Source organism: Natator depressus, chromosome 16, assembly GCF_965152275.1.
Source record: "Natator depressus isolate rNatDep1 chromosome 16, rNatDep2.hap1, whole genome shotgun sequence".
In the NCBI taxonomy this organism is placed as follows: domain Eukaryota; kingdom Metazoa; phylum Chordata; order Testudines; family Cheloniidae; genus Natator; species Natator depressus.
The window spans coordinates 12,485,560-12,501,450 of NC_134249.1; the positions used below are offsets into that span (position 1 = coordinate 12,485,560).

The 15,891-nt window shown below is 39.1% G+C and overlaps 1 protein-coding gene across 4 annotated transcripts in view; it reads right to left on the reverse strand.

Moving 5' to 3' along the window:
* Positions 1-15,891, reverse strand: part of CDK5RAP2 (CDK5 regulatory subunit associated protein 2) — a 103,387-nt gene that overhangs the window by 50,626 nt on the left and 36,870 nt on the right. For all 4 annotated transcript variants that reach the window (XM_074973736.1, XM_074973733.1, XM_074973735.1 and 1 more), the window contains exons 15-18: positions 10,516-10,613; positions 5,344-5,474; positions 4,022-4,137; positions 1,195-1,323 (exon numbers count right to left, since the gene is read on the reverse strand). In XM_074973736.1, coding sequence (XP_074829837.1) covers positions 1,195-1,323; positions 4,022-4,137; positions 5,344-5,474; positions 10,516-10,613 — 474 coding nt within the window. The remainder of the gene's footprint in view (positions 1-1,194; positions 1,324-4,021; positions 4,138-5,343; positions 5,475-10,515; positions 10,614-15,891) is intronic.

The following is a 15,891-nucleotide window of genomic DNA, read 5'->3' on the forward strand; positions in this document are numbered from 1 at the left end:
CAAGAATAATCTATGACAAGCCAGGGAAGTGAACTGGACATGTACACCATTTCCCTTATCTTCTTGTGTAACAGGACAAATATAGGGACCCAATATCCAGAATCTTTTCCATCAGACTGTGAAGCTGCTATGCAGAAAGTACTCCAGCCCCGTTGCTGAAGCAGTCCTAATTAGTGAGCAAATAATTGATTTTTCAGTTTGATGGCTGAATCAAAAAAAATAAAATCTAGTTTCGAATGGAAACTAGATTTTGTATTTTCTTTACTCACTGAAACAAAAAACAGAACATTTTTGTTTGGGTTGAAATGACACTTCATTTAGAAAATGTCAGTTTGAAATTCCATCGTTTCAAAAAATGTCAGTTTGAAACAAAACACCAAAATGAACCACTTCAACATTTCCAAAAGGTTTGTTTTCAGGGTTTTTTTCCAGCAGAAACTACTTGCTAAATTTGACCCAAATTCACAAATAGTTTTGGCACCTTAAGAACTGCATTTTTTGGTAAATTTACTATTTGCCAAATGTCCCGTCCCCCCCAGTCCTACTCCTAATACACCCCAGCCACAGGCAAAAGAACAGAGGACCCAATGGTCATTCTCCTGCACGTCTATCAGCCCAATCGTCTACAACTCTGCCCCCTTCTTTGTACGCTGCTCTGTGTTGCACCGATCCCTAAAACACAGGTTCCTCTCCTCTATGCATAGTGGAAACACCCCAATTTTGTTGCCAAAGAGACCTACATGGCCTCAGAGATGGAGCAGATATGGTCTACACCCTAACAGGACTACACATTGAAGTGAGAACAGTTCTCAGATAGCTGAGGAATGCATAAAGCAGCCACTGAGGGATACCTAAATGTTATGGAGGTTGCAACTTTCTTCGAAAAATAAGATCAACCACTCCTACCTGCAAATTTATAAAATAAACAGATCATAGAGCCAATTAATATTTTAAAATATATGTTGTTTTCTTAAAAATCAATTGAAAATATTGCTGAACACTAAAAACACTTTGGGCCTGATACTCAGTTGCCCTGCACCTTGTACAGTTATTTATATCATTTTACAATGGAGTATAAAATATTAGCAGTCTGATCTAGCAGTGTTTTACACCCGCTTTGCACTGATATAAGTGACCATACAAGGTGCAGCGCAACTGAGAATTAGGCACAATATTTTAATATAGAGATCCTACCTCATTCTGGTTTAATATTTTCAGTGTCTCTTTCCCCTGAGTCTCTGATCTGGAGAGTCCAAGTTGTTTTTTCTTTAGCTCTTGGTTAATTGAATGCAGGTCCTTAACCATCAAGATGAGTTCAGCAACCTAAATACACACAGGGAAACAATCAGAAACTATAAAGCTCTTCCTAAAACATAAAGAAACAGATTTAAATTTATTTAAATAACGCGATACAATATGTTAAACTTCAGAATTATAATGTTAGTTACTTCCAGTAAAGCTTAATGCTTCCATCTCTGCCCAAGGGATTGTATGCATTTGAACCAGGAACATTATACAAATAGATTAGAAGCTAGTGTTCAAGGAATGCTAATTTGGAAGACTTCAATCGTGAAGCTCAGGTTTCAAAATTCACTAGCAAGAAAAAAGTTCAGATTCTATCATGCCTGCAGGTTGACTGGGGAAAAGGTTATTTTGATGCAAGTGAAAGCTGTGTTATAGGAACAGAGCAGCAGCATTCACTGAGAAGCATTAAAAAATAAGGAGTCTGATTCTCCAATCTATTACCATTTCTATGCCAATATAACTTCATGGAGTTGCACTTATGTAAAAGTAGCAAACCAGAGTAGAGAATCAGGTCCCAAAACACTTTAGCAGACATTAACAACCTATATTCACCTAGTGTATCAAAGTCTTCTGTTAATAACTGTGCCCAAATTTAGAGCCATATATATACTTCAGAGACACAGGAGGCATGGTCTAATGGTCTGAGCATAGGACCGAGAGTCCATCTGGATTCTGCCACTGACTCTCTGTATGATCTTGAACAAATCACTTAATCTTTCTGTGTTTCAATTAACTAATCTTAAAGGTAGATCTATTAATACTCAGCTATCTTTTCACTGGCCATGACTGAAGTGAGATTTCATTAATATATATTTGCCAAGGACTTTAATATTAAGAACATAAGAATGGCCATAATGGGTCAGACCAAAGGTCCATCCAGCCCAGTATCCTGTCTGCTGACAGCAGCCAACACCAGGTGCCGCAGAGGGAGTGAACCTAACAGGCAATGCTCAAGTGATCTCTCTCCTGCCATTCATCTCCACCCTCTGACAAACAGAGGCTGGGGACACCATTCCTTACCCATCCTGGCTAATAGCCACTAATGGACTTAACCTCCATGAATTTGTCCAGTTCTCTTTTAAACCCTGTAATAGTCCTCCTCACAACCTCCTCAGGCAAGGAGTTCCACAGGTTGACTGTGCGCTGTGTGAAGAAGAACTTGCTTTTATTTGTTTTAAACCAGCTACCCATTAATTTCATTTGGTGACCCCTAGTTCTTATATTATGGGAACAAGTAAATAACTTTTCCTTATTCACTTTCCCCACACCACTCATGATTTTATATATCTCTATCATATCCCCCCTTAGTCTCCTCTTTTCCAAGCTGAAAAGTCCGAGCCTCTTTAATCTCTCCTCATATGGGACCCAGTCCAAACCCCTAATCATTTTAGTTGCCCTTTTCTGAACCTTTTCTAATGCCAGTATATCTTTTTTGAGATGAGGGGACCACATCTGTACACAGTATTCAAGATGTGGGCATACCATGGATTTATATAAGGGCAATAAGATATTCTCTGTCTTATTCTCTATCCCTTTTTTAATGATTCCTAACATCCTGTTCACTTTTTTGACTGCCACTGCACACTGCGTGGATGTCTTCAGAGAACTATCCACAATGACTCCAAGATCTCTTTCCTGATTAGTTGTAGCTAAATTAGCCCCCATCATATAGTATGTATAGTTGGGGTTATTTTTTCCAATGTGCATTACTTTACATTTATCCACATTAAATTTCATTTGCCATTTTGTTGCCCGATCACTTAGTTTTGTGAGATCTTTTTGAAGTTCTTCACAGTCTGTTTTGGTCTTAACTATCTTAGGCAGTTTAATATCATCTGCAAACTTTGCCACCTCACTGTTTACCCCTTTCTCCAGATCATTTATGAGTAAATTGAATAGGACTGGTCCTAGGACTGACCCTGGGGGAACACCACTGGTTACCCCTCTCCATTCTGAAAATTTACCATTGATTCCTATCCTTTGTTCCCTGACTTTTAACCAGTTCTCAATCCATGAAAGCATCTTCCCTCTTATCCCATGACAACTTAATTTATATAAGAGCCTTTGGTGAGGGGCCTTGTCAGAGGCTTTCTGGAAATCTAAGTACACTATGTCCACTGGATCCCCCTTGTCCACATGTTTGTGCATTCTTTAGGATGAACCCGTGCATGGTTTAGTGGTTAAAGCACAGGAGGAGAGAGGAAGGTATGGGTTCTGTACCCTGTCGCAGCCTTGATGTGTCACCTTGCGCAAGTCACTTAATCTCTCTGTGTCTCAGTTTCTCCTTCTACAGAATGCAGATAATAATTCTAGTCTACCTCACACGGATATTGAAAGTCTTAATACATCAAATTTGTCAAAGCACTTTGAGATGCTTGGATGGAATGTGCTATAGAAGTGCAAATCATAACAATCATCACCATCATCTTTTATTATTATTAAGGAGGAATTTGTGAAATGTTCTGCTCTTGGAAGGCTTACAGATAAAAGAACGTATCTGAGGTTTATATAGAGCCATACAGTTTAAGGCCAGAAAGCACCACCAAGTCATCCAGTCTGACCTCCTGTCACAGATGAGAATTTTTAAATACTTTCAGAATACCTCAACTGTACCTAAATGATCAAAATGGTTTTGTGTGTGAGAGAGACAGAAACAAACTATAAATGTAGGAGAGTTACGCCATTAAAAACAGTAAATAATAAAACTGATCTATACCTTTTTTTTAAGTTCTTCAAGAGACAGATGGTCTACCTGTAGGTTTAAATGATCGTGCTCTCCTAGGCAAATACTCATATAAGATGTTTGATCGCCACAAAAAGAAAAGGTTTCATCTGTCAAAATAACCAAGAGTGGGTATCATTTCAGATACATTATTCCTTTATATGAGGATACAACAAAGAAATGCAAAATAAGGACTTTTTAAAATAAGTGCATACTGCTAAAACTGTAGGAACTATAGAGTTAAATGTTTCATCCCTCACACTAAGCTTTCTGTTTAATTGAAAGAACTTTCCCCTTACATTCCTTTGTGCCTCTGACATCTAGACATGCTGTATTTTCCATGGTTATCAGCATGCACTGTGAATCTAATTCTGAATTATAATTTGCATATTTAGCATTACATTTAGAAATAATTTTCAGTGAGGAAAAGTAAGGCATGAATAGTTATTCTGTTTTAGCCAGAATTTTGTGAAAATGAACTGTAAGTCCCAATGGTAAAAGCCAGCTTAAATAAAGTTAGTGAATTTTATTTTGCCATTGGCTCAACAGACTGAATAGAAGATAGCTGCTTATTCCTTTCCTATACAATTGCGTTCAGTGATTTGTTTATGGAAACAATGAAACACCAGTTCATATCCAATACAGCTGAGAGTACACAGTAAAACTTTATTTATATATGGAGGCTATAGTCCAGTGGTTAGAGTAGGAAAGAGACATCTAAGTTCTATTCCATTGGTTGACTGGTCAGTTTGTAACTCTGGTGTTCATAACTCTGAGGGTCTACTGTATTAAAAAGCTCTATCATGCTTCAAGGAAATTCCAACATAATAGAACTGGCTATTTTTTTTTCTGCTTCTGAAAATGCATGTCATGTTAGGAAGAATCTATCCATTTCTCTAAACAGAGGCTGTTTATCAAATATGGTGAAATAATTAGATTCCATCGCCAGGAAGTGATCCCATGCCCATGAAATTATCCAAAGCCAGGGATCCTTGACTTCTGCAGAGAACAGTAAATTCTGTGGATATGAAATTGTAGGCAGCTTGAAATGATCACTGCAGCAGAATTGCCATAGAATTACTAACACTGGCTGCAGGAGAAGATAAAAGCTGTCCCTATACTCTGAATGCGCAAAGCCACTCAGTTACAAATTCCCAAAATGATCATCAGTGTAAGAAAACGGACAAAAGATCTTTTTACACCTTTATCTACTTTCAGTGTTTTTTACATGATCGCAACAAACTGAGTGTAATAAAAACAGTTCTCTTCTGTGCAAAAGATAAAGGACCAGGCCACGTTACCACACACAGACAAACCTCCTTTGTTTTTTGCGTCCTTAATTTGATCCTCCAGCACCTTCCGTAGATTCCGATTAGCTAGAATATCTTCCTCCAGTTGTTTTCGCAACAAAAAAATGTTGTTCAACTCTGTTTGCAAGCTGTTTATACTAAACAGAAGGAAGAAATCAGAAAATTTTAAATATTTCTTTTAGGTTTCAATTCAAAACTTCTAAAATGTTTTGTTGTGTTACCTACCACAGCATCTTTTATACATCAGGCTTCCATAAAGACTCTATTCCACAGTAGCAATCATTGTTTTTCATCACATACTTATCTTAATGCATAAAATAAACAAATCCCTACATAGCAAGTTGAAAATAAACCTTTATGTCTATGCCACCTCTCTAGCAGTTTTGAGAACTATTATTTGTAAGTCACCCTGAACAGGGTAGATATATTTTACAGGCCAACTTCTAAATAATTCTTTTTCAGGAAAATCAAAATCACTAGCTTATGAAAAGTATATCCAAAAGATATCACTAATGTACTATATTGATGGCTCTGTGTATTCCATCATACTTCAGTCATGGAAATTGTGGCAAAATCCACCCCTTGCCATAGAACTGTTCTATAGAATCTAAGATTTTGTTTAAAAAAAAAAACCAAGTATCTAGCCAGGTTATAAAGATTGTGACACCCCGGCACCCCCTTATTCACCACTGTTATATAATTAGGATATGTTTTGCACAAAGTATGCCTTGTGAGGTATCATTCTAAAAGTCTTGCTCTGCTAGACATTCATATCTCATTGGATTGTATGTGCTATCATCGTATGTGAAGTTATGAAGTTTGGCTAGGTATGTGTTACTGAACACAGGTTGTGAGATTGAAAACACCCACAAGAAGCCTTTCAGGTACAACAGTAAAAAGGCCAAACAAGGTTAATGGCACACAAGTACAAGGATTACCCCAGGAACTGTGTACAATAGAAACCTCTCCAAGATAGCACTACACCATGGGAACTGTTTGACCCAGGTCACAGCAAAAGAGCTTTCCAGCAAGTGGGGAGAAGATATAAAGCGGAGGAAATGACATCATGATGGTATCTCACTCTCCCTACAACAACACACCTGGAAACACCTGAGGAACAAAGACTGAACTGGGGGAAGTGATGGTCCCAGGCTACAGGGATTTCTAGCCTGTGTATGTAAACCTGGGAAACCCAAGCTGCAAAGCAAAGGCAGCTTGTGCCTTAAGAATCTGCCAGCCTGTTTATCACTCAGGGTGAGAATTTGCTAATTCATATCCTACCTATCTAGTATGTTAAACTCAGTTTGCAGTTTTGTTTATTTACTAGGTGATCTGCTTTGATCTGTTTGCTATCACTTATAATCACTTAAAATCTATCCCTTTGTAGTTAATAAATTTATTTTATGTTTTAATCCAAACCAGTGTGCATTTGACTAAGGTATCTGGGGAAAATCTCAGCTTGGTTACCACAAGTGTGCATGGTCCTCTTCACATTGAGGGAGAGGCGGACCGGGTGTTAAACCATATACTGGCCAGATTTGACCAGGGCAGGATGGTACTGCTCTAGGGTCCAAGGCTGGTGGCTAGAGCACCTGCGTGTAACTTCAACTGGGTGTGTCCATACCTGTGTGAATGCTGGTGAAAGCGAAAGCTTGGAGAGCTTTGCAACTTGTCACAGCAGCACAGTGTGAGAGGGAGCCCAGGCCAGTGAGTCAGAGGGCTCAGTGGTACCCCAGTTCCAGGTGGCACTCTGGGGGGAACCAGTCACAAAGATAATCTTGAAAATCTGAACCAAATGTAGATTGAAGTGTTGTTTTTCCTCAGAAAAAATAGCTCTGAGAAGTATAAATTGTCTCATTTATCTCAATGGGGTGTTAACGCCAAAACCTAAAGATGACAATTTAAGTGCCAACATTAACTAAATTAATTACAGAGCATTTTAGCAGGAACATCTCCCTAATGTGCTTATCCTAGACTCCCAAACTGCCTCCTGGATGTCAACAGACGCAGCTGTCCCCTATCTAGCCGACAAAAGCTTCAGTTTACTCCACCACACACCTCAACAATTTCAATAATACATTATGAACAGTCAATTAAAAAACCCTTGCAGTATATTGAAAATGAAACCAGTTAAAATAATTTGAATTAGATATTAAAATAACAAGGTGCTACTGCACTGATTATATATTTATTTTCATATTTAATTCATGCAGAACCTCAATATTTTAATATAAATAAAGCTGTTGCAGTATTTCCAACCTACTGCACCAAAGCAGCTCAGCATCCAGGGACATTTCAACAGAATTTAGGTCCAGCTTGCTGAGGATTACACTGGGGCACATTACACTTGTGTGAGTGCAGTAGCATTGCATATAAATGCATAGTAAATAAAATTGTTTCAGCAAAACTCATGCTATTAAGAACCTGTGTACAAAAAGATTTTCATTCCATCTTCCAACAAAATGACAAGAATGCTGCTGTCAGTATTTTTTCCACAACGATTGCTTTAACCAAATCTCCCTCACTCAAGAATATATTCTAAGAGAAAGGTCTCAATACTATTAAATGCTCAGCAAAAATAAAACACACTTCTAAAAGCTAAGTAAGCACACATCACCTCTTCACAGCTTAATGCTTTTACTGGAAAAAGCAATGATTCCCTGTGTGGGGAGACAAAAGAGATGTCATGGTCCTGGCTCTGAGAAAGGGACTCTTCCAAAATGAAACCATTAAAGTGGTTTGGAATAAATAAAGCCTAAAAAAAGGACACACGTCAACCAAAACCAGGATATATTCTTTGTCTAAAACCCATTTTGTTAATGAAGGTCAGCACATGACTGTGGAAATTATCTGCAGGGCTTATCTAATAGCACACTGGACCTTCAGGTTCTGGCTTCAAGCCCTACCTGAGGAGTTAAGCAGCATGATCCAATGTACACAGCATTGGATTGGGGTCAGAAGACCTGGCTATTATTCCCAGCCCTTCCACAGGCTCCCTGTGTGACCGTGAGCCAGTCACTTCCTCTCTCTGTGCTATACTTTCCCCATCTATATAACAGGCATGTTCCTGCTCCCATTGAAGTCAATAGCAAAACTCCCTTTGTCCTGAACGGTGCAGGATCGAGCCCAATGATACTTCCTCAACTTTGTAAAGGGATTTGAGATCTATAGATGAAAACTGCCACATCAAAGCTAAGTACTGATTACTAGTATTACATCTAATCCCTGCAGTCTTCATACTAAAAAAGGGAGTTTCAGTGTTAGAAGTCATAACACAAGAACTAGGGGTCACCAAATGAAATTAATAGGCAGCAGGCTTAAAACAAATAAAAGGAAGTATTTCTTCACACAACGCACAGTCAACCTGTGGAACTCCTTGCCAGAGGATGTTGTGAAAGCCAAGACCATAACAGGGTTAAAAAAAAGAACTAGATAAATTCATGGAGGACAGGTCCATCAATGGCTATTAGCCAGGATGGGCAGGGATGGTGTCCCTAGCCTCTGTTTGCCAGAACCTGGGAATGGGCGACAGGGGATGGATCACTTGATGATTACCTGTTATGTTCATTCCCTCTAGGGCACCTGGCACTGGCCACTGTCAGAAGACAGGATACTGGGCTAGATGGACCCTTGGTCTGACCCAGTAGGGCCAGTCTTACGTTCTTATGTTCTTCAAATGAGATGTTAAACCAAACTCTCTTCTACATGTGTCAGTTGACTATTCAAAAAGAAAATCAATAATTCCATTACAGTAGGGAATAATCCCTGTTTTCTGGCCACCAACTCCTCTCTCAACAAAACAGATTCTACTGTCTAAAGGCATGTCTACACTAGCAAGCTTACAGCAGTTCAGCACTCATGTAGCCACTCTATGCTGATGGGAAAGAGCTCTCCCGTCGACACAATAAAACCACCTAAACAAGCGGCAGTAGCTGTGTCCAGCAGCAGAGTGTCTCCCGCCGGACATAGCGCTGTGCACATGAGCGCTTATGCTGGCAAAATTTATGTCGCTCATGGGGGGCTGTTTTTCCCAGCCCAGAATGACATAAGTTTTGTTGACATAAAAGGTAGTATAGACATGGCCTAAAGATGTATGAGAGCTATTGTGAAATCCAGAAAGGCTATCATGCTTTGCTACACACTCATTCCACCGCCAAAATCTTATCTAACTCATGCTTTGTAACACACTTTGGAATACCTTAAAGAAAACACACTCTATAAAAATACAATCATCTTGTTCTTTTTTAAACGTCCCCAAAAATCTGCTTTCCTCCTTTGCTATAAATTTAAAGTTAATGAAGTAATTTTCACACCCCAAATTGAGATAGGTAAGTATTAACTGTATTTTAAAGAAGGAGAAACTAAGGCACATTGGGCCAGATTTTCAAGAGGGCTCAGCACCCAGCAACTCACACTGTGATGGTTTTGGTCAGATTTTCAAAAGACCTGACCCTTCAATAGGCTAGGTTCTTTTGAAAATCTAACCATTCGTTTTGGTGCCCAAAGAGATTATGGATACAATTTTCAAAAGCCTCGAAGTGATTGATTTCATGGAAGTTAAACCCACAGGCACTTTTTAAAATCCCAGCTGTGCATCTTTAGGCATCTAAATACTTTTCACCATCTGGCCCTAAGGGACTAAATAATTTTTGAAAATTTTACGCTAAGTGACTTGCCCAGAGTCATACAGAAAATCTGTGGCAGAGCCAAGGATAGAACCCAGATCTCATGTCGTCCATGCCTAGGCTTTTGCCACTAAACAATGTGTCCTCTTATGATTTATTTATTTCATTTTATAGAAGTATTAAAAAGGCACATCAACATAATTTAGATGCCCTTCACATAAGTTGCAGGAATTGTATTTTTAATTTTACATAATGCACCACAAATCCTCCGGCCCCTTAAGCAATTCACAACCCCAATTGTTATAATTCTTCAAGTTTCAAATGTTTGGGGGGAGAAAATGAGCCTTCCGACAAATCCTGAAAATCATCAGAGTTGGGCTATCTTGAACCATACAAACCAGTCCACGCATCCCCCTCTTTTAAAGGAACCATTTGGGGCCAATTCCAGCCCGGTATAAACCCATGAAACTCCACTGATTTGACAGTGGAATTGCACCATCTTACCCAACTTGTAGCACAGATGACGTTCAAGCAAAGAAGAAATAATATTTACCTGTCTGAGTCTTTCAGAGTCTTCACTAGAGTAGAATAAATGTGCTGTTCTTTTCTTAAAGCAACAATCAGCTCTTCATATTCAGATTCTTTTTTTTCCTGAGTTAAAAATAAATTCACATTAATCCAAGAAAGTGATTTTAAGTGTGTGTGCATGCGTAAGAATCTCTCTCTATATATATAGATTCTTACGCATGAACACACTCTCTCTCTCTCTCTCTATATATATATATATATACACACACACTCTCTCTAGAGATGACAATTATGTCAGTCTCTGCTTTTAAGAGAAGGCAAAAGAACAACTAGTGCTGGAGTAGCAGAATAGAATCAGAGTTGAATCTGAAAGCTATTCATGCCACTTAAAAACAATTGTTATTAAAGAAGGCTAATAGTGCTCTGTTACTTACTTACCATGAAACAGTCACATATTTAAGCAGTGGTTCATCATTTTTATCACAGTATACAAAATAAGCTTCCTACCCCTCTCCCATTTCCAGTCTCCTCACGTCCAAGTTTACACACTAACAAACCAGGGAATGATCTGGCAGGCAGGTAATTTGAGGGTTTCATGCTCCACTTTAGCACAGGCACCAACTTTCTGATTTCCCCAGGGGCGCTCCACCCCCACTCCACCCCCATTCCACCGCACCCTTTCCCCCAAGGCCCACTCTCGCTCCATTTCTTCCCGCCGCACCTCTTCCCCCCCACCTCTTCCTGCCCACGCTCCTTCCCCTCCCCCCTCAGTGCTTCCTGAACAGGGGGAGGAGCTGATTGGCGGGGCCCGATGGCAGGTGTTGAGCACCCTCCGATGACAGGTGTTGAGCACCCACTAGATTTTTCCATGGGTGCTCCAGCCCTGAAGCACCCACAAGGTCGGCACCTATGGCTCAAAGAGTACTTGCTATATTTTGGATAAAATTAACTTTCTATTGGCAAAAAGAAAAGGAGTACTTGTGGAACCTGAGAGACTAACAAATTTATTTGAGAATAAGCTTTCGTGAGCTACAGCTCACTTCATCAGATGCATCCGATGAAGTGAGCTGTAGCTCACGAAAGCTCATGCTCAAATAAATTTGTTAATCTCTAAGGTGCCACAAGTACTCCTTTTCTTTTTGCGAACACAGACTATCACGGCTGCTACTCTGAAACCTTTCTATTGGCAGGGGGTTCTGGCAAAAAACTTTGATCTATTATTTAAGAAAAGGTTTCAGAGTAACAGCCGTGTTAGTCTGTATTCGTAAAAAGAAAAAAGAAAAGGAGTACTTGTGGCACCTTAGAGACTAACCAGTTTATTTGAGCATGAGCTTTCGTGAGCTACAGCTCACTTCATCGGATGCATTTCTGTAGCTCACGAAAGCTTATGCTCAAATAAACTGGTTAGTCTCTAAGGTGCCACAAGTACTCCTTTTCTTTTTTCTATTTAAGAAAAGGGATTGTAAATGGCTGACAAAGCCTGAACATGTCAGATACATGCATCCATTGAGTCAACTTCCTGAACAATCACCCTGATTACTAAGAGTCAGATACTTTAATATCTGTTCCAGAAAAAAAAATGATTTCCCTTTTGAGAGCAAGAATTGCAGGTATGCTGTTGTAAAACCACACCACTTATAGGTCTATGTTCCCACTATGTGCCTCATAGAGATTTCTATGATTTTTGAGTTCTCAGGTGTCCCTTTCAGCAGGTGGCATAGCTGCTGCCAGCAACATTTACTTGCAGTTAGCACATAAAAATATCTGAAATATCAGAGATTTCCCCATGCACAGAACAGGAAGTAACTGGAGTAGCTGTGGGATGTCAGTTGGCAAATTTTGATTTTCTAATGGGAACCACTGTATTTTCTGCTCTTGTTGAGGGAGAACAACAACTCCTAGTGCCTGTAATCATAAGTTTTATTTTTTGACCAAAGATACAGAAAGCAAAAATCAAATGCTCCAGCTTTGTGGAGAAAATTAAGAGTTGATCTATTATAGCAACATATGTCTAGAGAACAAGAATTAAAGGTAATTCTGTTTTCTCCATATTACATCCACAACCTTGAAAACTACATTCTCCAGAGACACTTTATCATTAGTGAACAGATCATTAACAGAAGAGAAACCTACACTGTGGATTTCAACCAGCTGTTAGTACTCCAATTACAATCCCAAAGTAAAGCATTGCAACAAGGACCCAGTTACAGTAGAACCTCGTTAATTCATACTAATGATGCAAAGAGTCATTGCAAATTACTGAATTTTTCAAATTCACAAAGTAACCAATACAAAAAGCAGGGACATTTGCCGTTTACTTTTCATTATTTATGCTAAAACTTCACACTTTGTAAATATTCAATATTCAATTCATTCTATATTTTGAAAAAGTAATAATGTTTTGTTCAACTCATAATAGGAATCTGGTTAACATTGCTTACTAAGAAAAGAGGATACGACATCATTTTAAAACTATAAGATCTTTTGGGAAGGGACCATATCTTAATATATGTTTGTACTATGCCGTACCACAGTAGTGGTCCTCTCCTGACTGGGGTCTCTGGCCACTACTGCAAGATACATATTAAAGGGTAATTTATATCCACAAACAACAAAGTATTCAGATTAGCAAGATCTACTGTATTTAATGAGACATGCTATAATCAATAAAGTAAATATAATAGGAGGTAGCAGAGATGCTGACTCTCAACCAAAATTGAGTGCTGAAGACTAAAAGGGCAAATCTAGACTTTCAGTGGATGGTTAAGAGTCTCCAAAAAGTATCTTGTGAAAGTATATAGGAAAATTAATTCAGGTTGCCAGACATAGAGCATCACACCAAAACTGTGGAATTGTAGTGTGTCAAGAATAATCACGAAGCATGGAGGTCAGACAGCATTTAGACCATGATTCACAAGGAAAAGTTTGATCAGTGAACCGGTGGCAGAAGAAAACAACTTAAACTGACATTCCGGAAGCTTTAGTCTGCTCTAGAGAGATGCCTAAGGACTTTTATACATCAATCTTGGTTGAAGCAAAAAGTACGATCTTGGTGGAAAGGGTGTAGAGGTGAGGGAATATCTTTCTCTGAACAAGCAATATCCATCTTTGACAGCACAATTAGAAAAGGAGGATTCCATGTCTGTGTTGGAAGCTTCCTCACCCCATTGGCTGTGGTCATTATCACTGGAAACCAAATCCACAGACACAGCCAGGCTGTACAAGTATGTGAGGAGTTCAAGGGAAGATTTCATTAGCTTAGTACTGACCATCCTGTATCTCCTAGTACTGGGAGATTTCAGCAGAATAAATCCCTCATGAATACCAAGACCAGGGCTGTTAGAGAACTGAAACTTAAACACCATGTATATTATTACGAAAATGGTGCACGAAGTTCAGACGAGGATAGTTTTAGGAGATATGAACACCACAAGCCTCATGGCACCAGTCAGGACTCTGGCCAGTTTGTTGTGACCTGTAAATTCAACTAGCTAGCCAGAAGTTAGATAAAAATGTGAAGAAATGTTTGTTACTTTTACATTTCTGAAAATCAAGAAGGATGAAGAGACATAGCATGATCCACCCTCTCCTTTTCTGTGTACTATTACTGTCACTCCTATACAAGGTGTAGGAGTAAATTATTCCAAGCAAATCCCCAAAGGTTCATGAAGAATAAGACAGATATGTAACCTACATCCTAGCCTAGACTGCTATGTTATGGGAGTTAATGAAACATTAAAAGCTCACGAAAGCTTATGCTCAAATAAATTGGTTAGTCTCTAAGGTGCCACAAGTACTCCTTTTCTTTTTGCGAATACAGACTAACACGGCTGTTACTCCGAAACCTGTCATTAAACCTCTTGACATACAGTGTTAGGGCAAATACGTTAGTGCAGATAGCTGCAAGACATGTAGGATAGAAATATTAAACTTTCACTACAAGACTATGTAACGAGGCAACCTAATCCATTCAAGTCTGAACGTAAGTCTGAAAATCCATTGCTAAGTAGAGATGCTAGAGGACTTGGAAGGCTATTTCCATCTAAAGATTTCTTAAATGGCAAGTGATGGAAGGAAAGGATATAAATTTCCACAGTAGGTAACACAACAGCATAGTCACAAGAGTATCCCTTTTCTTCATGTAAGCAAGAGAGTTTTCTAACAAAATCTAGATCATTTGGAAACGTCTGCAGGTTGAAGTCTGAATGATTGAGAGGAGGCTAGAACCTACACTTCCCCACTGACTAACTCCTATGTGACTAGGCACCCCAGAGGTTGGCAGCTTCCTCCAAGACTGCATTGAAATGAGCTCAGAAAAACAGTGTGAAGACCTTAGGAAGAGCGGCGCTGCCAGATATCAATCACTGAGCCCTCTGTCTAGAGAGGAAGAATGGCATAACAACTTATTCCTATTGGTGACTCTTCTTGGTACATGTTATATTCCCAACAGTTGGAAATGCCATAAGGCTGAGGGCTTGACGCACCAATCTCCTGTTTCTGCTTTGTAAGGCAGGAGAAGTGGGCGATATATGCATTAGAGGTGTTACTCCATTGGCAGAAATTCCTGTATAGGGGAGTTAGTCAATGTGTAAATGCACTAGCTATGCCCATTTCAATCATCAGGCCACATGCTGGGTAGTGAACAAACAGCACATTTAAGTGTGATGATGCATGGACATCAACCTCAAAAAGGTGATTTTTTTCAGCAATAAGCTCACTTCACCAAAATCAGAAACTGAATCACTTCCCTGGTAATGCATTTACAACTTCAGCTTCAACAGGCTGAATGCAACGATTGCAATGTGCCGATCACAATTTAATAGACAAGACACATGTTTTAAAAAAACATGTCAACCGCATCACTTTCCATAGTCATGATGGCTCAGCAACAAAGTGCACACTGCATCAATTTCAATAGCTGAGACACGTCTGCAGTACTGCAACAACTGCCTCAATTCCAATTCTCAGGGCACACATCAACGGCTATCCTCTAGCCATATCAATAATTTTGGTGCATTGACTATAATTCTCTGACTACAGCAAATTAAACACCACAGTTGTGTGCACACAGGATTCTTCAATTCCCTGATCACACAGTATTAACTCCCTAAATACTGAAGTAATTATAACAAAAGACAAACAATGAGCTGATGACAGGATTTGCAATGTGCTTTGTGTCGGCAGAGAAGTCAGTTTTACTATGGGGGTATCAGTTAACGAGATTTCCTGTTTCAGCATCAAGTGTTGTATAAAGTAGCTCACTTTCTTGGAAAGGTGCATTAGCAAAGAAAAGCTACATTACAATAATTATACGGATTTTATTTACACCTACAAAATCAATTTTGAGTTAAAAATGGATACTTCTGTGCCCAGTTACTGAAGCACATGCTTTACAAAATGG